This window comes from Drosophila mauritiana, chromosome 3L, assembly GCF_004382145.1.
Source record: "Drosophila mauritiana strain mau12 chromosome 3L, ASM438214v1, whole genome shotgun sequence".
NCBI classification, from domain to species: Eukaryota; Metazoa; Arthropoda; class Insecta; order Diptera; family Drosophilidae; genus Drosophila; species Drosophila mauritiana.
This window is the reverse complement of record NC_046669.1, coordinates 23843731-23868682: the sequence shown is the minus strand read 5'-3', so window position 1 is coordinate 23868682 and position 24952 is coordinate 23843731. Positions and strand designations below refer to the sequence as shown.

General features: G+C 40.3%; 1 protein-coding gene across 3 annotated transcripts in view; it reads right to left on the bottom strand.

Moving 5' to 3' along the window:
- The window catches only part of LOC117141377 (DEAD-box helicase Dbp80), a 63052-nt gene that overhangs the window by 22189 nt on the left and 15911 nt on the right, over positions 1 to 24952 (bottom strand). For all 3 annotated transcript variants that reach the window (XM_033304787.1, XM_033304786.1, XM_033304785.1), the window contains exons 5-7: positions 9635 to 9749; positions 9398 to 9575; positions 4223 to 4324 (exon numbers count right to left, since the gene is read on the bottom strand). In XM_033304787.1, coding sequence (XP_033160678.1) covers positions 4223 to 4324; positions 9398 to 9575; positions 9635 to 9749 — 395 coding nt within the window. The remainder of the gene's footprint in view (positions 1 to 4222; positions 4325 to 9397; positions 9576 to 9634; positions 9750 to 24952) is intronic.

The window sequence follows — 24952 nt, the reverse complement described above, 5'->3', positions numbered from 1 at the left end:
GCTCTTACTCTGCATTCGATGATCACCCTACTTCTGCGGTTACTCCTCACGCGGACCTAGACACGATGGTTCGTTCATTCATGGAGATGGACAGCATTCAGCCTAACCAGGCTCTCCTGGACGCCAGCTATCCCACAGAGCGTCATTTTGCTGCCACACACAAGCGCTCGACGGACGGGGTGTACGTCGTCGAGTATCCCTTCAAGGAGAAGGCACCGCCTATTGATTCGACCTTGCCACAGGCCATCAATCGCTTCTTCTCGCTGGAACGCAAATTTCGTCGGTATCCAGAATTGAAGCAGCTGTACGAAGCTTTCCTGGACGACTACTTGCAACGTGGACATATGGAACAACTGACCTCGGCTCAGGTTGAGGAGTCCCCAGACACCTTCTTCTATTTGCCGCACCACGCTGTCATCAAACTGGACAGTCTGACTACCAAATGTCGTGTAGTTTTTGATGGATCAGGAAAGGACAGCTCTGGAGTATCGCTCAATGACAGACTACATATTGGTCCACCGATTCAACGCGATCTTCTTGGCGTTTGTCTACGCTTCCGGCAGCACCAATATGTTTTATGCGCAGATGTCGAAAAGATGTTTCGAGGCAATAAAATCTTTAAGCCACACACCAATTTTCAGCGCATTGTTTGGCGCACGACTGAGAATGAACCTCTGCTTCATTTTCGCCTGCTGACGGTTACCTACGGATTGGCACCGTCACCATTTCTGGCTGTTCGAGTTCTAAAGCAACTTGCCGACGATCATGGTCATGAATACCCTGCAGCAGCTCACGCTCTTCTGCACGATGCCTATGTGGACGATATCCCTACAGGCGCCAACACATTCGAGGAGCTTATGATTCTCAAGGACGAGCTTATAGCCCTCTTGGATAAGGGAAAATTCAAGCTACGCAAATGGAGTTCTAATAGTTGGCGTCTTTTGAAATCATTACCAGATGAAGATAGATGTTTTGAACCTATCCAGCTCCTCAACAAATCAGCTGCGGATTCACCTGTCAAAGTTCTTGGTATCCAATGGAACCCTGGGAAGGACGTTCTGTATCTCAACCTAAAGGGATGCGATGCGACCATTTCTCCGACGAAAAGAGAACTCTTGTCTCAGCTATCAAGAATTTATGATCCGCTTGGACTGGTAGCGCCGGTCACAGTTCTACTCAAGCTAATCTTCCAAGAAAGCTGGACAAGTGTCCTGCAGTGGGACGACCCCATTCCTGAAAGTCTACGTACGCGCTGGAGAGCCTTAGTAGAGGATTTGCCACCACTTACGCAATGCCAAGTACCACGGTATATTGCGTCACCATTTCATCCTCGCACGCCTACGGTGCGGTAGCTTACGCCCGAGTTGCAGTTGGATGCAGCTTTCAAGTAACTCTGGTTGCCGCCAAAACACGGGTGGCCCCGATCAAGCCCGTATCAATTCCACGTTTGGAGCTAAACGCTGCGTTACTTCTATCTCGATTGCTTTCTATTGTCAAAACATCGCTAACAATTCCTCTTTTCAGCACGAGTTGCTGGACAGATTCAGAAATTGTGCTACACTGGCTTTCAGCTCCCCCTCGACGGTGGAACACCTACGTCTGCAACCGAACTTCTGAGATATTGAGCGACTTTCCCCGTAGCTGCTGGAACCATGTTCGCACGGAAGACAATCCTGCAGATTGTGCTTCCCGAGGACTTCATCCGTCAAAGCTTCTGGAGCATCGACTGTGGTGGAAAGGTCCGTCCTGGCTGGCCACACCCACCTCTGAGTGGCCACCTTCTACAAGCAAGTTCAGCGTATCTTCAAGTTTCGATGTCAACACCGAAGAACGAGCCATAAAGCCCACGACTCTACATAACTTTCCTGATGAAAGTATACACGAGTTACTCATCCACAAATTCTCAACCTGGACGCGTCTTATAAGGGTATCTAGCTACTGTCATCGCTTGATTCACACTCTTCGATCCCATCATAGGAATTCGGCACCATTCCTTACGTCTGAAGAGTTGCTGGACGCACAGCGCCGACTTATTCGACATGTGCAACAAAAATCCTTTGCCAGAGAATATGCGCAGCTAGAGAATCGACGCCAGCTTAACGCTAAATCGCATCTTATCCGGTTTTCTCCGTTTCTGGATGATTATGGAGTAATGCGAGTCGGTGGGAGAATCGAGCAATCTACACTCAACTACAACGCCAAGCACCCGATTCTGATACCTAAAGATACACCACTAGCTGGACTGCTGGTTCGACATTTTCATGTCTCCTATCTGCACACTGGAGTTGATGCAACGTTCACCAATCTTCGTCAGCAGTACTGGATTCTGGGAGCCCGCAATCTCGTCAGAAAGGCAGTCTTCCAATGCAAATCCTGTTTTCTTCAACGAAAGGGCACAAGCAACCAGATCATGGGAGAGCTACCAATTCCTCGAGTTCAAGCTAGCCGCTGCTTTCAACACACAGGGCTGGACTACGCTGGACCGATCGCAATCAAGGAATCAAAGGGAAGAACTCCACGCATCGGAAAGGCATGGTTTTCTATTTTTTTTCGTGTGCCTCACTACAAAGGCACTTCACATCGAGGTTGTTAGTGAGCTAACTACACAGGCTTTCATCGCAGCCTTTCAACGATTCATTGCCCGCCGAGCGAAGCCTACTGACCTGTATTCGGACAATGGAACTACATTTCATGGAGGCAAGCAAACTTTGGATGACATGAGACGTCTGGCCATTCAACAAGCCAAAGATGAGGAACTAGCAGGATTCTTTGCCAATGAAGGGATTTCTTGGCACTTTATACCCCCGTCTGCTCCCCATTTTGGAGGGATGTGGGAAGCTGCAATTCGCTCAATTAAACTCCATATGAAACGGATACTTGGATCAAAGGCTTTAACGTTTGAGGAGCTCTCTACTGTCCTGACCCAAATTGAAGCTATCCTGAATTCACGCCCGCTGTGCCCAACTAGGGATAATTCTTTGGATCCACTGACGCCTGCTCATTTTTGGACTGGATCTCCGTATACTGCATTGCCTGAACCCTGTCGTCTGGATATGCAAGTCAATCGATTGGAGAGGTGGAATCAGCTGCAAGCCATGGTTCAAGGCTTTTGGAAAAGGTGGCATATGGAATACCTGACATCTCTTCATGAGCGGACAAAGTGGCATCTGGAAACCGAGAATCTGAAGATCGACACACTGGTAGTACTCAAGGAGCCCAATCTACCGCCCTCTAAATGGATTCTTGGCCGCATCACCGCAGTGCACGCAGTAATCGACAACAAGGTCCGAGTCGTTACAGTGAAAACTGCTCACGGATTATACAAACGCCCAATTGCCAAAATCGTTGTACTGCCTCTCTGCTGAACAACCGTTCAGGGGGGCCGGTATGTTTGGGAACGAGACACCCTGTATACGCGAACAAGTCACCCTTTATTTTTGTTTACATTATCATTTGTCTGCAGCTTCAGCGGAGCTTATCAGCGGAATCAATGTTAGCATCGCACTGCTGTAATTGTCCGCGAGCTTGCCCAGTACTTTTCCAAACTTCTAACTCCCTTCTAACTGTAACTTGTTTACGTCTTATGCTAGTTTAATCGTATGGCGTGAGTACAGCCAAAGCTTAAGTTAGTCACATTTTTGATCTGCGAGAAAACGTACGCATCGGTGTCGAATTAATTAATATTAAGTGTCTGAAAATAACCAATAAATCACACTAAACAGTAACACTGGCGGGTTTATTTATGAACACTACTATTCATTTTATTCAGCAAAAACGTGGTCAGTGCTATTTTTGTTACTGCCTCATTTAGCGCGCTTTTGCAGAAAGTGTCCAAAAACAAAAAGAACCATTACATTGAGAGAGTAAACATTTCTTGCTTAGAGAGGTAACATATGGTACTTATTATTCATGCAATCAGACTTTAAAAAAAATAAACATTCAATACCTTTTTTTAGGAAATCAACTATCCACCTGCAGTAGTGCTATTATTTTAACCGCAGCTGTACGTGGACTCTTACCAACGTAATTGGGATAGTAATTTAATAGAATTAGCTTAAAAGTGTGGATTAATTACTTATATCTCAAGGGTCATATAAACAGAGGAGCAAACGTATATAAGGACAGGCACATGCACAAACGTTTCAATGATTCTATTAAGGCATTTTAACCAAGGACAATTGGGAACACCGTTCTAAATCGTCCGTATTCAACTTATACATACCTTATTATTGTGGGATCTGCAACAATCAGCCGAGCAAAGTCCATAACCTCTTTACCATAAGTAGCAGAGAAAAACAACATTTGACAATGTGGATTCAGCATTCTGAAATATTAAAAATATTTTAAATTATGTATTAAATTACAAAATTTAACAAAAAAACAACATAGAGATAAGTAGCAAATGTTATTTGGTGATTTGTCACAGCAACCGGCATGTTATACATATAAATGTATATATGTACATAAGTATACATATACAAGCGTTTTGAAAAAAAAAAAATTATTCTATAGTGATTCTGTTTTCACAGAATTAGGGAAAAAATGTTTCCACAAGTAGTTGTACTACAAGTAGTCACAAGAAGTAGAGTACAAATGTACATTTTTAGCTATACTTTATAAATCTATAATGTATGTATGTATGTATGTATAAACAAAGACACTAGAATAACATACATTGGTTTGGCACTATGCATCCACTTTTTTGGTGACGGCCAAAATTGCTCTCTGTCCGCTCGCCTACGGTGAGAGCGTAAGAAATCTAAAAATAGAATTTGCTTGCTTGTGTGAGTAAAAACAAGAGACGAGAAGGCGTATGTGTGCGTGTTGTGCTAGAAGTCGATTTTCGGTCCGAAATCAATTCTGATCGAAGAAACAAATTTACATAATTGGGGAGTTTTGGCCCATTTCGTAGCAATATGATATAATTGCGCGCTTTTTAAAAATAACAAATTGGAATATAACAAAAAAAAAAAACGGAAACTGAAAAACAACTGAATATAATGCGCATTTTAAATAATAAAAATGGATCATTTACATCCATCATATAAAGTCATATGACTTAATAAATATACTAAATAATTAAATCAAATACAAAGGAAATTATTATAACTAGTGTATGGAAAAAAGGAAGTCATTGCATTGAGAAAAAAATATTTCATAAAAATAATACGTAGTAGAAAAGAAAAATTTATTAAATAAATAAAAATATGAAAACTGTTTATTACAAAAGTCATATCTTGAGGCACGAAGTGCGGACACAAGCACTCAACAATCATTGCCTTATTAATTTTTAACACGTTGCAAGCTTAATACTAATTTTTTAAATTTTATTGTTATATGTACATAGATTCGACTATTACTATTTAGAAGCTATATTTAAATAATTATAACGTTAAGGCAATGCAAAACAATAATTTTTGATATGGTGACAATTAATCAAAAATAATATATATTAAAAGTCTAAGCACTTTTAAGGTAAAGGCCAAATTTTGTCAAATTTACAATGCATGTGCATACGTCTGCACACATACAGTTGTCGGCTGTCCCTGTATGCGTAGAAAAGTGATTTTTGCTGTAGAGCTCTCCGCTCTTTTTCTCTTAAACAAAAATTCAAGAGAAATATGCCAAAATATTGTATGGTGTTACGCATCTTGTTGTTCTAGTATCTTTGGTATAAATGTTTATAAATATGTATATAAATTTTGCATTACAAATGACAAAAACACAAAAAGCAGGCAATAAAACGCTGGGATTTTTTGTTGTGTTATTGCGTGTTTACTCACAAGCATTTTCACTCTTAAGTCCTTCAAGATCGTCAGTATTTTCTGGTGTGGATTCTTATTACTTTCATTTTAATTAACATCTCCCATATTTTACTAGTATTACTCCTGGACATGTTTTGTCATAGCTCTTTTTCGAGTGGAAGGTGTTCCAAAAGAAGGAATTTTACTATTCATTTTGCCGGGCATGTTACAACATAGTTTATTGTAAACTATTCACAGCTTTTCAATTACATCTTTATTTTACAAACTGTGCATATTTATTTATATCGATTTACACAGTGTATGCAGAACTCTTTACAGCTTTTAAATTTCATTTTAATATACATATATACATACAAAGTAACAGGCAGTAGGAATTGTTCCGACCATATAAAGTATATATATTCATGATCAGGATCCATAGCCGAGTCGATCTGGCCTGTCCGTCCTAATCGAGTTCTCAGGAACTATTAAAGCTAGAAGATTGAGAAACACCAAACGAATTCTAGAGACATAGACGCAGTGCAAGTTTGTGGCCCGTTATGTAAGTTAATGAGTAAACTTAAGTCTGTAAAATTCTCGGGTGATTATTGGATCACCCTAGAATCTTTATATGCAGATTCCGCATAAACGCCATTGGTCCCGCATTCCCATTGCTGGTATGGTGAGATATGCTGGTTTTGCTAGTGTCAGCACTTTGCTGGTTAGCTCCAGTACAGTTGGATAAGTTTTACAGTTTTGCTTTGACCTCCGATTCAATAACCAAGCCATAAATCGAAACTACGGCAACTCGCCGTATATATTCTTATTATCACGCTATCTGAGTCTCTAGGCCAGAAGCCTTTGTACACAACCTAATTCTACATTTGGAACTACAATCTACAATCCCGTGCAAACACCGTTGCGTGGGAAACTGTAACTCCCGTAAAAACGCCAGGCAAGCCATCCACGGACTGCTGCGTGGGTCATCCCAAGTGATTACATAATATCTTAGAGATTACATAACTGGCGCCAAACCAAACAGGATCCACAAAAAACAAGAAACAACAAAACAAAGACAACTTCAAATCACACAGGGAGAAAATAAACAACTTATGTACCCAAAACGTAAACATATAAAATTTTCAATACATTATTATCAGCCGTCTCTGTATACAAATTTTCAGATGCGAAGTACCCGGTTATTAATGTAAACATAACTTTCTGCCGAATTGAAATATGAAATATTCGGCCTCTTAATAACTTTGTGTTAATCAATTAATGGCCTTATGAGTTACCCAGACCTGTACTAATGAAAATATGAAAAAATGTCAAAACATTGCTTAAAATTGTAGGTGTGGCAGTTCTGTATGCTTATTCTCAACCTTCCAGCTTTTATAGTTCCTGAGATATCGACGTTCATACGGATGGACAGAAGAACAGGGTCAGATCAAAGACACTAGAATAACAAGATGCGTAACGGCCATACATTGGTTTTGCACTAAGCAGCTACTTTTTTGGTGACGGCCAAAATTGCGCTCCGCCCGCTCGCTTACGCTGAGAGAGTAAGAAATCTATAAATAGAAATTGCTTGCTTGTGTGAGTAAAAACAATAGACGAGAACGTGTATATGTGTGCGTACTTGTGCTCGAAGACTATTTTGGGCCAAAATGAATTCTGATCGAAGAAACGAATTTACATATTTGGAGTTTTGGACAATTTCGTAGCAATATGAAATGACTATTATAATTTTAAAGTTTTTTAAATTCGTTTGTTAAAATCGCTGCTCGAATTTGCTACCGTTTACATGAACTTAATGCATTGCTCAACAATACATTTTTTTTATACACATTTGTTTTTTATTATTTTTAAATTTATTTCAAAAACTTTAATGTGTATTATACAAATTTTAAAAATAAGATCACATGGTGTCTTTAGTTTCCCGAAGTCTGAGTCTATTAAGTAATACAAATTTAAAAAATAAATAAAAATATTAAAACTGTTTATTGTAAAAGTTATATCTTGAGGCACGAAGTGCGGACACAAGCACTAATCCTTATCCTTGCCTTCTTAATATTTCACACGTCGCAAGCTGAATACTCTAATGACAAATATTCTAATATAAAGTTATTTTTTAAATTTATTTTGGTATATTATGTATGTCGGAGAAGCCGAGCGCGATTTAGCATTCATTCAGCGTCCATATAGTCCAGCTCAGGAAGTCGCCTGTGTGTTGTCCCTTCGATCGTTCAAACCAGACTAATTAACTTAAGCATCGCCCTCTCGATGCTTTTCTTCTATTCCTCAACTTCACTCAATTATTTCATTATCCTTACTTCGTTTCCACGAAACTCTACCAACAACAACAACAGGCGCCATGCTCATTTGATACACACACAAATGATGCCCACTTAATAACGGAACGCTTTCCGTGAATTTTATTATTCGCTGCTCCTTCTTAACATAACGGATCAACCACATAATTTCGGTTACATTCAAATAAGAATTCAAATAGTACGCGTTAGATCTACTCAATCTTCGACATGTACATAGATTCAGTTATTACAATTTCTAAGCTATATTTAAATAATAATAACGTTAAGGAAATGCAAACCAATAAAAAAAACCATTTTTCAAATGGTGCAAATTGATCAAAAATAAAATAGATTTAAAGTCTTAGAACTTGTAAGGTGAAGGGCATATTTTGTCAAATTTACAATGCATGAGCATACGTGTGCACACAGTTGTCTGTTGTCATTGTGTGCGCAGAAAAGAGCTGTTCGCTGTAGAGCTCTCGGCTCTCTCGCTCTTAAACAAAAATTCGAGAGCCTGGAGCCACCAGCCTCCAATTCGAGAGCAACGCCGAAAAAATTATGTGCCAATCGTGGCGTTACGCATCTTGTTATTCTAGTGTATTTGCCGAAACCAAGCTTTAAAATGTCTTGGCAAATCATTATGTAAAGCGTTAAATAGGTATCCACTACAACATGAAACAAAATTTCTAAATTAAATTGAGACATTTGGACTTTTGATAGTATTTGCAAGTGGCTCTTATCTATATTGTCACCAATTCCTCTTAAAATACCTATATTATTAATTCTCTTGCCAGCTAATTTGTTACTTAATTTTTCAAAGAACATGCGGCTCCCGAATCGAAAAAGAATGGAAAGGGCTCATTCATTTGCATATGTCAGCACGCTTTTCGATGTATTTGTTATTGCCTTTGGGACATACAGACTCCATATGTCCCATTTCGTCGCATTTAAAACATTTTAAGTTCGAACGATCTTTTAGCCCGCTTCCGCTGTAACCTCTTCCGTTTGTGTTTAATGTACCTTCCTTTCGCTGTTTCGCTCTCCGCTCTCTCGTTCTCGAACAAAAATTCTAGAAAGCCTATAGCCACCTCTAGAGCCACGCCGAAAAAATCGTGTGTCAAAAAATCCTATGGCGTTAAACATTTTGTTATTCTAGTGTCTTTGTTCAGATCGATTCAGCTAATGATACTGATCAAGAATATATATACTTTATATGGTTGGAAACGCTTCCTCATACCGGCTTAATACTTTTCAACGATTGTGGTATATCCTCTTACCCTACGAGCAACGGGTGTAACAAGACAAGGTGATGTTGGGTAATACTATAACATATATACATACTTGTGTATTCGAATGCATTGATCATGATGACCTTGGGTGGCTATCATTACATCTGCTTCATCCAATACAAAAACGGTTATTTTCTTCATATCAAATAAACGAAATTTTATTCCCCAATCCAAAAGTTTTCCTGGGGTACCAATCAAAATGTGTTCTTCAATTTTTTTACTGCGGTCAACTTTAATGTAAAGCGGAATAAATTTTTTTAAGTGTTTGAAATATGGTAAAATAACATACCCTCTTCTCCACGGACCGCAAATCTTAGCTTTATTTCCCGGCAAAATTGTCCCATTCGCGCAGCCACTTCTCCAGTTTGAATTGCCAACTCGTACGTAGGGGATAAACACAAAACCTGAAAATATTTGTAATTCATCACGTGAGAATTTTTGTTATTAAATATTATTAATATTATAATAGTTATAAATATAATATATTATTATTTAATGAAATACTATTTTACGACTCTCCTAAAAAGACACCATTATATTAAAACCAGGAGTCTTTTTTTATATCCGGTACTTGTAGACTAGAAGAGTAACTTCTTCGAAAAGTATGTCGAAGGAAGCACTTTCGAATGAATAATAAGTTATACTTGATATGTCGATCTGTTCAAAATAGCGTCGAGATGGCACTATAACTAGAAATATACTTTTAAGCATGCAGAATTTGTGCAATACGCAATGAAGTACAATTCCTACCTGTCATGTTTGTCTGTTCTTTTATACGTCGAAATCGCGGAATCTGCAAGTCCAATTTCCAGCTTTTAAAGTTTCTCAGATCTCGACATTCATACGGACGGATAGACATGGTCAGTAATCCTGATCATGAATATATATACTTTATAAGGTCGGAAACACTTCCTCTACGAGAACAGGGTATATTTAGTTACGTAGCACCTTCAACACGCAAAATTATAATTATCAACTAGTTTTTTTTTTCTTTTTAGACAAGAAGGAAGCATACACAGCTTATAGATAATGCATTTTAAACGAAAATTAGCAATCAAAATATACAACCGAAATATAGTCTCTAACTTCATGAATACACGGCTGCCAGACCCGACATACTCTCCCCGTTGGATGAGTGGCTTTCAACAGAGTCTGCAGATGGAGCTCATTCACTGCTCGGTAAGGTCATTCGTAACGATGACTAGTTTACGGTCATTGAAATCCAATGAATAGTTTTTCAGCCGACATTCTACTCCAAGAAGTCCATCTCGATCAATTAAGGGTGAATGCAAGTAGAGTGAGGTAGATGGCTGTATTGTTTTAATAGTGTACAGTGATTTACGGGGGAATTTGACATGTTTTTTTTTAGCATAAAATCATATCTCATAAACGATTTAAGATAAGATGATAATTATACATACCTTTAGAATTATTATTTTTTTTACTCAATATATTCTTCCGTATCTATTTCAACGTTAAACAATAAGTCATTTTCATATTCCTTTACACAATTAGAATCATCAAATCATGCATGTTCAAATTCACGACAATTGAATGACTTCTCGCGGAAGAGGGAGTTCACCGATGGCGCATGCTTTATGTTTGCAACAGATGATTTTACATCTGCTAATTTTTAATATTTGACTGTTTATTTACACTTGTGTAACACAGCATGAACCTTTGATCAATTTTTAATCCGTTAAGAAAATTTTTTTCAAAATTAAAAAAAAAAAACACATTTATGTAAAAAAAAAAACGGATCAAATTCCCCATAGTGCATTTGTCTCAAAACTAGAATCGCCTTTTCCCGAAATGCTAGTGGATGACTTTGTCTTCTGAAGTTGAGATTGATCACGAATCGGTGCAGTAGAGAAGGGAACGGTAAGTAACAAAGGTTTCGGATCGTTTATCAATAGTCTGCCACCGTACTAGCGGCGCGACATGTTTACTAAGATCAAAGACACTAGAATATTCTATTCTATTATTCTAGTGTCTTTGCTAAGATCCTGTGCCAAAAGAGCAGTAGACATTCCAGGCAGAGGGTTCTTCTTCGGCATGATGCGAGTTTAGAGTAAAGCGATTGTGGTGAAGGCGAGGCCAAGTTTCCCAGATGAAGCAGGGTGTGGTGCTTAGATCCGCTGGCACGGCAATTGCCGGAGTTGGACTGCTTCAGTTGATGACCACTCTTGAGGCAATTTAAACGAAGAGTCAGTCTTTTCGCTTCTTGAAATCGATTTGCTGGGTTCTTGTTCCTAAAACATAGAAGCATTGCAAAACATATAGCATAGTTGCCATCCGATATTTCCAGTGAGCGAATGGTTTCCAGTGCAGTGTCCATCAGACATGATCGTAGATGCTGCAGGTTTTCTATGTTTGTGAGGTCAGGATGACCAGCCAGTTAGCATAGCATCCAGCGAATTTTGGAAGCCCAAGAGGGGGCAGCGAGGGTGCCCTATTCCGGAGTGAATGCTGCTGATGGCCACAATCACACGGAAAAATGCCGCCAACAAAGGTTGAGTTGGCAATTCTTTTCGAGGTGCGCTTTAAAATCTCCCACCAACTGAGGTAAGCGGAATTAGCAACAGCTTTCGTTAGTTGGCTCTGTACTCATTATGTAAGTGTACGAACGAAATTACTTTTAATGTTCACTGCCTCTAACTTTGTCTGAATATAATCAAATTCATACATATTGCAACAAATTGTTGTTCAACAACGCAACAACCGGGAATGAATTAAAGTTAAAGCTTTAAACAGCTTGGTATGATTTGCACTATGTGTTATTTATGCACAAATCATGTAACGAAGATAATGCTGCACAGTTGAGGTGCCGTAAAGTTGATTGATAAGTTGAATTCTGGCGGCTGCGAGACCCGAAATAGAAAATTAAAATATATATAATTACGTATTATATATATACATATGATATTATATTATATGTATTATATCAGTTAGCACGCAGCACATGCTTCCTCCTCCAAACCGCGCTTGTTCCCACTACTTCTGCTGCGGTCATTGTTCTGCAAGCGGGGCCGTTTCTACATCACCTCCATCGCAGCGTCAGCATCGGACGATAGGCCAACGACTGTGGAGCGCTACAGCGTACCTCTGACGATGGCGCATACGCGCGTGACTGTAGTGGAACGCGTTGACACTGTGGGATTTGGCTAAGCCAAAGACACTAGAATAACAAGATGCGTAGCGCCATACGATTTTTTTGCAAACGTTTTTTTCGGCGTGGTTTTAGAGATGACTCCAGACTCTCTGGAATTTGTGTTCTAGAGTGAGAAAGCGGAGAGCTCTACAGTAAACACATTGACAGCCGCCAACTGTATGTGTGCACACGTATGCTCATGCATTGTAAATTTTACAAAAGATGCCCTTCTTGCTTTGCATTGCCTAAACGTTATTATTATTTAAATATTAGAAAATATAAATTTTTAAATAGTAATAGCCGAATCTATGTACCTAATATACCAAACTTAAATTCAAAAATGACTTTATATTAGAATATTTGTCATTAGAGTATTCAGCTTGCGACGTGAGAAAAATTAGAGTAGACATTGTCTAGTAGACAACGATGTGACCGCACGCCGTGCCTCAAGAAATCAATTTTCCATTAAACAGGTCTCAAATTTGTATTTATTTTATAAATATTAACTTTTAACTATGTATGGTTGTATAATTTAATAAAATATATTTTTTAAATGTATTTTCATTTTTTGAAAAACTTGATTTATATTACAGAAGTAATGATAACAATTCCAGATCGCAACTATATTTGATCATAAGTTGAAATATTGCTAAACTTAATATTAATGCTGTAAAAGATATTACTCACAGTCTCTTGTTAACGATTCGCAACAAACTGAGCAAAAACTCAAAATATGAAAGTTTGTTTCTTAGATCAAAATTGGTTTTGGCCCGAAAATCGTCCTCTAGCATAAGTACGCGCACTTATACACATTAACGTTTATTTTTTACTTACACAACCAAGCACATTCTCTTTATAGATTTCTAGCGTTCTCAATTTTACGCGAGCGGAGAAAGTGCAATTTTGCATAGTTTTTGGTTTTACAAAGTTTGTTTATATGCTACAAATACCATTTTTACAAGCAAATTTACATTACTGAATGACTATTTTAGAACATACATCAAGCCTAAATTCATCATTTCCAAAAGATATTATACCCGTTAGTTGTAGAATAAAAAGGTATACTAGATTCGTTGAAAGTAAAGTATATATATTATTGATCAGGATCAATCCGATTAGGTCTTGCTCTCAGCATAAATAATCTAGAGACAAAGACGCGGCGCAAGTCTTGTAAATTTCTATCGATTTTTGCCGCGCCCACTATAACGCCCTAAATCCGCACAAAACTGCCACGCTCACATTTTCGAAACATTTTTCGATATTTTTTTCATAATTTTGGCATCCCACGAGTAACCGAGTGCATGGTTTTGATATATTCTACCGTTGCCCTCAGGATTAGTTCTATTGTGTCATTGGTCTTTTTGTCTAGCTTAAGACATCTGGCAATTTCTGCCAATGTGCTGTGGAACCGTTCAACTTGGCCATTGGTCGAGCTGTGGAGTGGGGGCGCATTCACTATGTCAATGTCGAAGCTGTTCTTGAGCATTGAGGTGACAGTTTCTGAGTTGAATGCGGGTTCGTTGTCGCAATATACCGTTTTGATATTGGGAAAAAAGTTGTGAGGAGTCTTAAAACTCCCCACAAATCTCGTGTAGGGGAGTGGCCTAGCAACAGCCGCGATACAAGGCGGCCAGGGCAAAGCGGAGAGCCCGTGAATTAACGGTACCCCGTTAGGTCTTGGACTCGAGCGGGCCAAGGGCACAGGGGTCGAACGGTAACGGTGCGGATGTCGGACAGGCACAATGAAGACGCACCGTGAACTAACGGTACCGATCTGGACCTTGGACTCGAGTTGACCAAGGGCACAGAGGTCGACCGGTAACGGTGCGTGCACAAAGAGGACGCACCGTGAACTAACGGTACAACTGTTGGACCTTGTACCCGAGCGGGCCGTGCTCGAAAGGGGAAATAACGGGATCCCCCCTATAAAGCGACGGCGCAAGTGCAGCTCGGGCAGTCAGTCTCAACACGCGAGGAGTACGTGCGCGAGGATAGTCGAGGAGAGTACCGGCGCGAGTCGCGCGGTCAGCGCGCAGTCGGAACGGGGTCTGAAGGCGGAGGAGAGGAGATAGTTTGTGAGACAGCGAGATCGCGTACGGAAGAAGGCGGAGCGTCGGAGTGTTAACAGAAGGACTTCGGAAGTGTGAACGCGCGGTCAGAAGGAAAGGAGCAGTGCAAGCATCGGGCGGCAAGAAGCCCGAAGGACGCGGAAGGACGATCACCACAAGCAAGTGGAGATCCTGGGAGTGGAGGAGGAGAATCTGGCGTGTCGTAAGGATCAGTGAAGTCAGTGGCCAGCAAAGGTGGTCCCAGGCCGAGCGTTGCCTCGCCCGTGGACGATACACCCTGCCCCATAACATCCTACATCCGTTCGGGCCGGCAGATGGACCTTCAGAAGGGAAGGCAAGAACTTGGCGTGTCCATAAGGGTCAGTGGAGTCAGTGGTCGGCAAAGGTGGTCCCAGGACGAGCGTTGCCTCGCCCTAGGACGATACACCCTGCCCCATAACATCCTAGTCCCGGCGGGCCGACTCGTCGTCCTCGTCAAGGAACAAGCAGTACCACGGAGGCAAGGCGTTGCAGGAGAAACGCCGCAGGAGTAGTGAGATCTCCGAAGATCTAATATATGAAACAGTAGAATAAACGGCTTTATTAAGAACCCATTGCTTTTCCTTGGTCGGGCAATCACACAAATCATAAATTTGGTGGGACGAACGCACAAACTCTCTGAGCTAGCCGCTGCAATCCGTAGCGAGCGAAATAAGAAAATCAGTTCGTTACAAAGTTAATAATCTGCAGCATGGCTGCTGTGATGTCCACTATTGTTCTGGACACCACTGGTTGCACTATTGCAAATTTAGAAAATTTGTATATCTGACACGACATTCTTGCAGTGACGGAATTGGTTAGCCAGGAAATGCGTAATGAGGTCGTGTTAGAGTGGGCAAATCGCAATGAATCGCGTATACAACGTCAGGGCTAACGACTTCTTTTAGGGCAGAGACCGCGGTGTTGAAAGGGGGAGAGCTTCATTTGAAGTAGAGAAAACCTTTTTCCTCCCCAAAATTGTGTCCTTGAACTTCTTTTTAACGGAGGCAGGTACCACAATGTCATTCACGTCATTGAAGTTTACACTGAAATAGCGAAGTTTTTCACAAACGCCCTGATACTCCAGAGAGTCCTCAGCTAGGTTCAACTTGGCTCCGGCCTGAGTTAACAGGTTTAAGCCTATAATAGCGTCGAACGATTTGAGCGAATTCAATAGGAAGAATGGACAGGTGTGCTTGAAAACCTTCATATAGCACTTCTGCTTGATTTCGGTGGAGCCATGTATTGAGCTCATCGAGAACGGACCGGTTTTACATTCTTTAGCTCCTTTGCCGCGCCGGTGTCAATAAACATCTTAAATTCTAAAAAATTCAGTGAGTCATCGCTTGGAGCGTACTCATTGTCATTGTCGATATCTTCGACTGCAGCCTTTGATGCCTTCTCATACTCCAGCTTGGGGTCTTTTGCCTTAGGAGTATCTTGGACAACATTATTGAGAGAGGCTTCCGCCTCTCTGGCCAGAGCCAGGCAGACGGCAAGTATTGTGAGATACGAGTAAAGCTCCAGCTTCGCCTCGAATTTTGTTTCGTAGGATATATACAGCTTGGTAGCACAGCACTACTGCCATTATAGGGCTTGAATAGGTCGTAGGCGTATATTTCCGATTGCCTCCAGGCCACATACTCATCTTGCGTGCCACAGAACTCTGGTACGGACTTGATTATGTCTGTTGTAAGTGGTAAGTCACACTTAACCTCAGCATTCACAGTAACCTTATTAAATATGGCAGGAAAAGGTATGTAATATAATAGATTTTTATCGGGTATGCAACGAAATTAATCTCGTCAGTCTTTTTTTTTGAGCTAGGCAATTAAAGGTATGCAATATTTATTTCCTTAAAAGGGGTATGCAACAAAAATTTAGCCAAACCGAATTTCACAACCATCACGTGGCCAAACAATGAATTGTGTTTTTTTCACATGTTTTTTTTTCTTTCTTTTTACGTAGTATGCTTAAAGACGCCAGCTATATCCTATGCCGAAATTTTAAATAATAACCAAGTAACTAGCCATCAAACCAACTCAACAACTCAACCTACTATTGTACCTGATATACAGCCTGCTTCAACGCAATTAAGCCAAACTGCACAAAATGATTTTGACGAACTTAAACAAATGATGAAACAATTAATAGGCCAAATGACAAATATGATGAACATTTTCACGCTTTTATTATCCAAACTTGACAAATAAACATCTAACAATCGCCATCTGGAATGCTAACGGACTTGCACGACATATACTTGAACTAAAAACATTCTTAAATGAAAAGCGAATTAACGTCATGCTCATTTCTGAAACACACTCAACTGAGAAGACTTATATAAACATACCTAACTGTACTATTTTCGGTAAGGTTCATGGTGGTACTGCAGTAATAATTAAAAAAAGCATCAAGTGCATTGAGCTCGATGGATTCAAAAAGGACTACATACAGGCTATATCGACCTCAGACACAACGGGTCCAATAAATATATCTGCAGCTTATGGCAAACTTAATTTAAAAATACAAAAGACCAATACCTCAATTTTCTAAGATCACTGGGAAATCGGTACTTGGCAGGAGGTGACTATAATGCCAAATACTTAACTTGGCGGTCCAGACTTACCACTGCAAAGGGACGTCAACTGTATGAAGCAATAAGAAACAATAATAGCTGTCTAAATATGTGTTTAGACATAAGTAGGCAAACTATACATATGTTCTATTTATGGGCTGCAATAAACATGTCACGGGACAGCATAAGTGGAAACTACAGATGATTACGATTGCTGCGGCCTATTGCCGGAGTGTCAAGTGACATGACCACGCGGGAGGCCTCAAACATAGATTTAAGAATAAAACTCAGCTGCATTTACCAACGCAGACTGCGGTGTCTTACGAGCACTGCATTATATAATTAGATGATAAGAACCTATGTAAGAATGAATAAAAGGCGAAGCCCTCGCAGCAGCGAGTCAGTTAGATTCAAACACCCGAATTGAACTCAATAAGTGTACGCACAAGTGTATAGTGTGTACAATAGCCGTGTTCTAAACACAGGAGTACTGACCAACTGACACAAATAAACTACCAGATTTAATTGACTTCTGCATTACAAGAAACATAACATGCGAGAACCTAACAATAAAATCATGCCTAGACCTCTCTTCCGACCATTCCCCAATATTAATTACATTACATGGTGGGCTAGAAGAAAACAACAATGACTCCCCTTTATTTAACCACAAAACAAATTGGAACATGTTTCGCGACATTGTGGAACATAACATGGAAATATATATCTCTCTAACAGTAAACCCATAAGTGTTTTTGTCACTCATCCCTTTTTAGGCATTGTCTTTTTCTGACTGTTTGTCTTCTCTATCCTTTATGAGCGTTATGAGTGCCGAGTGTGATCGGCGCCCGCGACGCAGAGTACCGTATTGATTCGGGTGCGCACACAACCGGGTGGCTTGTCTGCATGTGCAGATGTATACTGTGTGTTTGTAAGTGATACCCGCGATGTGCGTGGCGGGTAGCACCCGCACACAAAATAGTTCGGTGTGAGTCGAGTGGCAAAAAATGACACCTTTGCAGTTTTCTGGTCCAGAGGTCTTTCTGTCCTTTGTAGAGCATTACTCAGCTTTACTCTCGGCGCAGCGCAACACTACAAATGGGAAGCGCCGGCTTCCCAACGCCGAACGTTCTCAGGGCAGAGAACGGGATCATGGGGTGCGTCAGCATCGTTTATCTGAAGCTACTTAGTTGCTAAAAGAATATGAACTTGATTGTTTGTTAACTTACATGTTAGCGGCAATAAAAAGCGATTGCTTATAATTTGACGCAGTGTCTCTGTTCTTTTTCAATTTAAAATTGTGAGTACAAATATACATTTTTTACATGATTTTACAAATCATTAATGTATGTATTTATGTATAAACAAAGACACTAGAATAACAGGATGCTTAACGGGTATTCATTGGGTTTGCACTGTGCAGCTACTTTTTTAGTGACGGTCAAAATCGCCCTCTCTTCGCTCGCTTAAAATTGAGAAAGTTAGAAATCTAAAAATAGAATGTGCTTGCTTTTGTAAGTAAAAAAATAAACGTGAATGTGTATAAGTGTGCGTACTTATGCTAGAGGACGATTTTCGGGCCAAAACCAATTTTGATCTAAGAAACAAACTTAAATATTTTGAGTTTTGGCCCATTATGTTGCAAAACTTTAACAAGGGACTGGGACTGCACAAACGAATAGAGTACCTTGATTATGATGTTAGTGTTCACACATTTACTACTATAAAACAATATCCGGAACCAATTAATAGCAAAACTTTACATTCCTGTCTAGGTTTATTTTATTATTTAAGAAAGTTCGTTCCAAACTTTTCGAGTGTGGCAAAGCCGTTAACTGACCTTCTTAGAAAAGGGGAGCCATTTCCCTTGTCGGGTCCCGAAAAGTAAGCATTCTTGCAGTTAATCATCATTCTGAAATCGAATTGCATACGGATGCGAGTTGCCATGTATTTCGGGCTATTTTATTGCAGCGACAGCCGGATATCCGCGAAATCTCGTTGTCATAGTTTTGAACTGGAGACCTTGGCAATCATTTATGTTCTGTGTCGTTTCCAAATATAACCGGAACCTAAGCTTTGTTTGATATTTACCGACTACAGTTCCTTTAAACCCTGAAAAAAAAGGCTATACATTTTCGTATTGCCCGTTGGTCTCTTGAATTGGAAAGATTTACTTAAAAAGTAGAATGGATTTATAATCCGTGTCCGATTCCGTCAAGAGATGTTCTACCTTTTCAACTTAGTGGCCCTATCGAACCTCGTGGCCCCGTTAAGTCTTGTGGTTTTATAATCCTCCTGCACTACTAAAGCCCTGCGGACTTTCTGAACCCTAAGGAACTACGAGACCTTCTTAACCTAGGAAACGTTATGCACTTTGTAATTCTAAAAAACGTGTTAAATCCGTTACATTTTCCCCGGAGGTTGAGGTTGTAGGTGCATCCCCTCATGATATTGACCGAACAGATAAGAGATCAGGAAATACCATACGTCCAGTGTGAGAGGAGTGAAAGATGGTGAAGTTGAAAATTTTGTGTTGTTAGATGGGATAGTGTAAGATAGAAAAATAAGGGGAAACTGCGTATATGTGTGTTCCAATTCGATAGCAAGAAGATATAATTAAGACATTTCATGCATTCTACAATCACATGTTGGTGATCATTGATGCAATACGTTCACAAAGTTAAATTATATTCTGTCAATATTCTGTCAGCAGTACTAAAGAAGTAAATTGATCGTTGGAAAATATTCCGAATACTATAGGCGGCCTCGTAGAATAATTTCCGAAATAATGTTGATATCATGGTAGACCCAGCGGCCTCTCAGGCAAATGGGCAAGTTGAGTGTGTGAACCGTGGTCTAAAACCTATTTTGGGAAAGATGTCAGAGCACCTGAATCAAGCCGATTGTTATAGGTTGCTTTACCGTGTAGAATACAACTAAATGCAGTGTAGCACAGAAGAGGCCCCTATTACATTGTTAATTGGATGCGAGCAACGCTGTCAGCTCACCGAATATTTGGAAGAAAAATTTAGTCAAGAAAAACCGCGATATCTGGATATGGTAAGGGACGAAGCGAATGAAAATATGCGTCAGTCACTGGCCCGTAATGATAATTTTGTTGATATTCGCAATGCTGATGTAACTGCAGGGCATTGTAAGAAGTGTGCACCCAAGTATCGTGACCCATATAGAGTAAGCCGCGCTTTTATATTGACCATTATGAAAGACCGTTCCCATATAAGAAAATCCTTGAGGCTGCTACGCTTAAACCAATCAATAAAACTAAAAATCAATCAAGAGACAGATTGCCCAAATGTAAACATCCCATTTTTATGTGCCGCCTTATTGTGATATATGTAGATATATAATGTTATCGACAAGATTTCTATCGCATTGAATTAGGTAGATTTTAAGAAAGAGAAGATACGGTCACTTTGGATTTGGACTAGAAGAACGACCGGAACGCGGATTTAAGATAGCAGAACCGAATCCAAAACAATGAAAGCAATCCTACGTTTAAATATTCAAATAAACGAGTAGAATAATTGTATATATAATAAAAAATATATATAATAATATAATATAATTAATATATATATGATCGAGGTCAATTTATTAGGTTATGTAAGAATCTTTATTATATGTATTATAACTTCATTCGACTACGGATTACGGCTCACAAATCGATTACACGAAAAGCGAAGTTCTAGTCAGGGTTTCCATGACGTTATTTAAAAGGGGACATGCAGCGTTGCCAGTAATATTAATATTCTCAACACTCTTTCTGAAAGCTGTATGTCTAACTTTACAAACTAAAACAAAAAATAAACATATTCAATGCATTCCCATCATACCAACAAATTTAAAATGTTTAACCTTACACAAGTTTTTAGTTAGCACATCTGAAATCATATTTTCCGTTAGTACATACTCGATTTCAATTTTCTTATTCTTGTACAAATCTCTTGTATGATGATATGAAATTTGTAGTTCTTTGCAAGGCTCAGTGCACTCTGGTTGTCGCTGTATATCTACACTGCCGGGACATTGCCGAAGCCCATTTCACCAACAAGTTTCATAATATACACCGCTTCTTTAGCTGCTGACGAAAACCTCCGTAATACTCAGTGCCACGACCGATTGCTTCTTGGACCCCAAGTAAATGCAGCACCTGCAGCGAAGAAGGACCAGCCACTAAAGGACTTCCGATCCAGCCCAGTCCGCGTCGTCATAACCATGGATGGGCTGACCATTGCTTTGGTAGTGCAACGTCAGCTCTTTGGTGCGCTTCAAATATCGCAATATTCGTTTGGCACCCACTTCATGCTCCATGTGCGGGTCGACATTTCGTTGTGCAAGCTTCGTTACGAAAAGTAGGATATCTGGTTGTGTTACATCAGGGAGCTGATCAATTACTGATGCGCCTTTTGGTTGACACGTTGGCAGCTTTCTTCATTACATTTTACTTGAAAGCCTGTCCCCAATGGTAACGCGTTGGCCTTACAATAAACTGTTTGTGGCCAATTGGAGAGTGCCAAGTTCACCATCGCGCTCGATTTCCATACCCAGGAAATGTTTGAGAACGTCGCCATCGACCACATCGAATGCGCCAGATACAAGCGCCTTCACGTTGTTCAGTTCTTGTTTGTTCGAACTCGCCACTATTAGGTCGTCAACGTATACGACAATAATAGTGAAGTTATTTCCAACCTTTCGTGTATATATGCAAGCTTCACTAACGCAAGGAACAAAGCCAAATCTTTGAAGCACCTCCAACTTCTCGTTTGAGACCGCGCTCAGAATAGCTCTTATCCACAAACCCTTCCGGTTGCTTCATATATACCACATCTGTCAGCTCTGATGCATGTACATTTTGTACTCAACAGGACTATCACCAACCTTATTGATGAATAACGTGCAACAGGAGAAAACGTTTTATTGTAATTAATGCAAAAACGTTGAGCGCAACCCTTTGCGACCAACCGTTGTCTCGACAAATACTTTATTCTCCTTAAATTTTTCAAGTATTTTGTCTCTTGTCTTTAAGAAGCATACAGACCCATAGCGCGTTTTATCGTCTATAAACGTCGCAAAATACCGTGCACCGCCAATGGAGGGCTTATTCATTAGCATGTCAGTGCGCAAGGGCAAGAATGTCCGCAGACCTAATCTTTGATCTTTTACCGAATTTCTTTCCGCAAATCTTACATTTTGCACACGTTTCACAGACATGTTCTTTTATATGAAAACTCATGTTTGCATCAAAGCCGAACACCATGCCATTTCTAGCCATCCTTTCTAAACTTGTGTAATTCAAGTCATCGAAGCGATTGTGCCATTTTTCCATTTTTCCAAATGACGCTTGTCATTTGAATAGCCCATGCACTATAATTGTCATCGTCTAGCTTTTCTATGGCGAACATACCCGAATTCATTTTGATCATCACTTGTCCAGAAAGTCCAGAATAATCGCGCACGAACTATTCACTTTCACAAGATTTGCTAAAAACACGTGTTTTTCACACACCGAGTCTATCAATACATACATATACAAGTTAACACAAGCCAACGTACTAGAACACTTGGCTCAGTGTGCGAAATATGATATGAAACGTCAAAAGTGCTGACCCGGCATTGGGCCGGAAACTTGTGCGCAGACGGCAATCACAGCATATTTGTGTGGCCGCTGCGATTCTTTTGTTAGCTTTAAGAATCATTTTATATTTCAGTTCGTTTCGAAGCCTCATTAAATAAAGAGCACAAGCTCATATGAGAACAACTCCGGCAATAGCCGTTATTATTTTATTAAAATAAAACTGACTGAGTCCCTAGGCCAGCAGTTAAGAAGGGTAGTCCCCCTTCCATCATAATCTTCTTAATTGGCGCTCAACTAGTGGTAGGAAACACCACCCACCACCACCACCATCACCAAAACCGCCCACACAGCGAGAAATTTACGAAATTTACATCGGCGCGGGAAAAGTGAAGGGAATTAGTGATCAAACAAACACACATACACCAGAAAAAAATTATGTGAGTGGGAACCGATGCTAAATGCATTTTAAGTCTGCACAGAAACGTAAATTTTAAAAAAAAAAGTACAAAATATAGTAATAAAATAAATTAATAACCAGCAGGTACACTGAAGCATGGTCTCGTGTCAATGGGAATAAAAAAAATAATATAATTATTCTTCATAACAGCGCATACGTTCATTTGTTATTGTTGTTTTTTGTTTCCGTTCGATGTAAGCGCGACATTCGACGCTGCAGTCTTTGTCTTTATTTTTTTTTTTTCTTTTGTTTGTCTTTGGTCAACTGCTATCCACACAGGCAGCTTTTGCATACCCAAGTGAATTGGACTGCTCATGCAGCCCACATTCTCACGGTATAGAAATAGTAAACCGTACTCCACAGACTCAGAGTCTGATAACGAAAATCAAGCTTCCCCTCTAAGATACGTAACCGCGAATCCCCCTGAAATGGCGATCGACCCAGAACAGCTCAAAGCTGTAATACAGGCAATTGTGGCCAATACTTTGGCGGACGAAGCTGCCAGAAATGAACTCGCGCGAAATGAAATGCGTCAGAAAATTCAAGAGCTGGCCAGCCAGTTGGCAACAACACATGTCGCGTCCACCTCAGCAGTGGCCCCCGTTATTAGAACATACGAGCCCATAGACATAACTAATAATTCCCCATGTAGCATGACTTTAGATGCCGTTAAATATTTGCCTGAATTCTCGGGATCACAGGAATCGTATGTTTCGTGGCGACAAGCGGCGATTGCTGCGTATCGCATATTCAAAGATTTCAACGGCACCTCTCGCCATTACGAGGCAGTGACAATTATTAGGAACAAATTTAGGGGCGCGGCCAATAACGTTTTATTCTCGTTTGGCACTGTACTGAATTTCGATGCTATTATAAAACGGCTCGATTTCACTTACAGTGACAAGCGTCCAATGGATGTCATTGAACAGGACATGAATACTTTAAGACAGGGGAACAACATGACCCTGTTACAATATTATGATGAGGTCGAGAAAAAACTCACCCTACTCACAGATAAAGCTCATATGTCCCACGAGACATCGGTGGCAAAAATATTGTTCGAAAAGTTCCGAGAGGACGCCTTGCGTATTTTCATCTCGGGACTTAAACGTAACCTCACTGATGTGCTATTCGCGGCAAGGCAAAAAGACATGTCGTCAGCTTTGGCCTTAGCACAAGAAGTGGAATCTAACCACGAGAGGTACGTTTTTGCAGCCAGTTTTGCAAAAAGTCAAGAAGACAAAGATCGCAAACCTGCTGCAAAAACGCAGGGTCGTCAACTTGACAGGTACGACCACCGTGACCTACAACATTATAACACCAAAAACCCATATTTTAGTAGGCAGCATAAGGCACAGGTGCACGCCGACCCGCAAAGTGCAAAAAATTACAAAGGCAACGGCACACCAGAGCCTATGGAGGTCGATCCATCATTTTCTAAATTGCTGCAGCCGACCCAGGCAAATGCCTACCAGAACAGAAGACCAGCCACCTCTGAGCGCACAGGCGCTGAGAGGAAACAACAAAAAATTAACTTCATTATGCAGAATGCGGAAGAAAACACAGGAGCATATGCCGCCGCCGCCTCTAAAGCGGCATCGAAAATAGACGACGATGCCATTGCCGAGTATTATTCTGACTACGTCAATTTTTTAGGGGAAAATCCCTGTTACCCGTCATCAGACGACGAGTAGCGGGGGTACCAATGAATTTCCTTTTAGACACCGGCGCGTCAAAA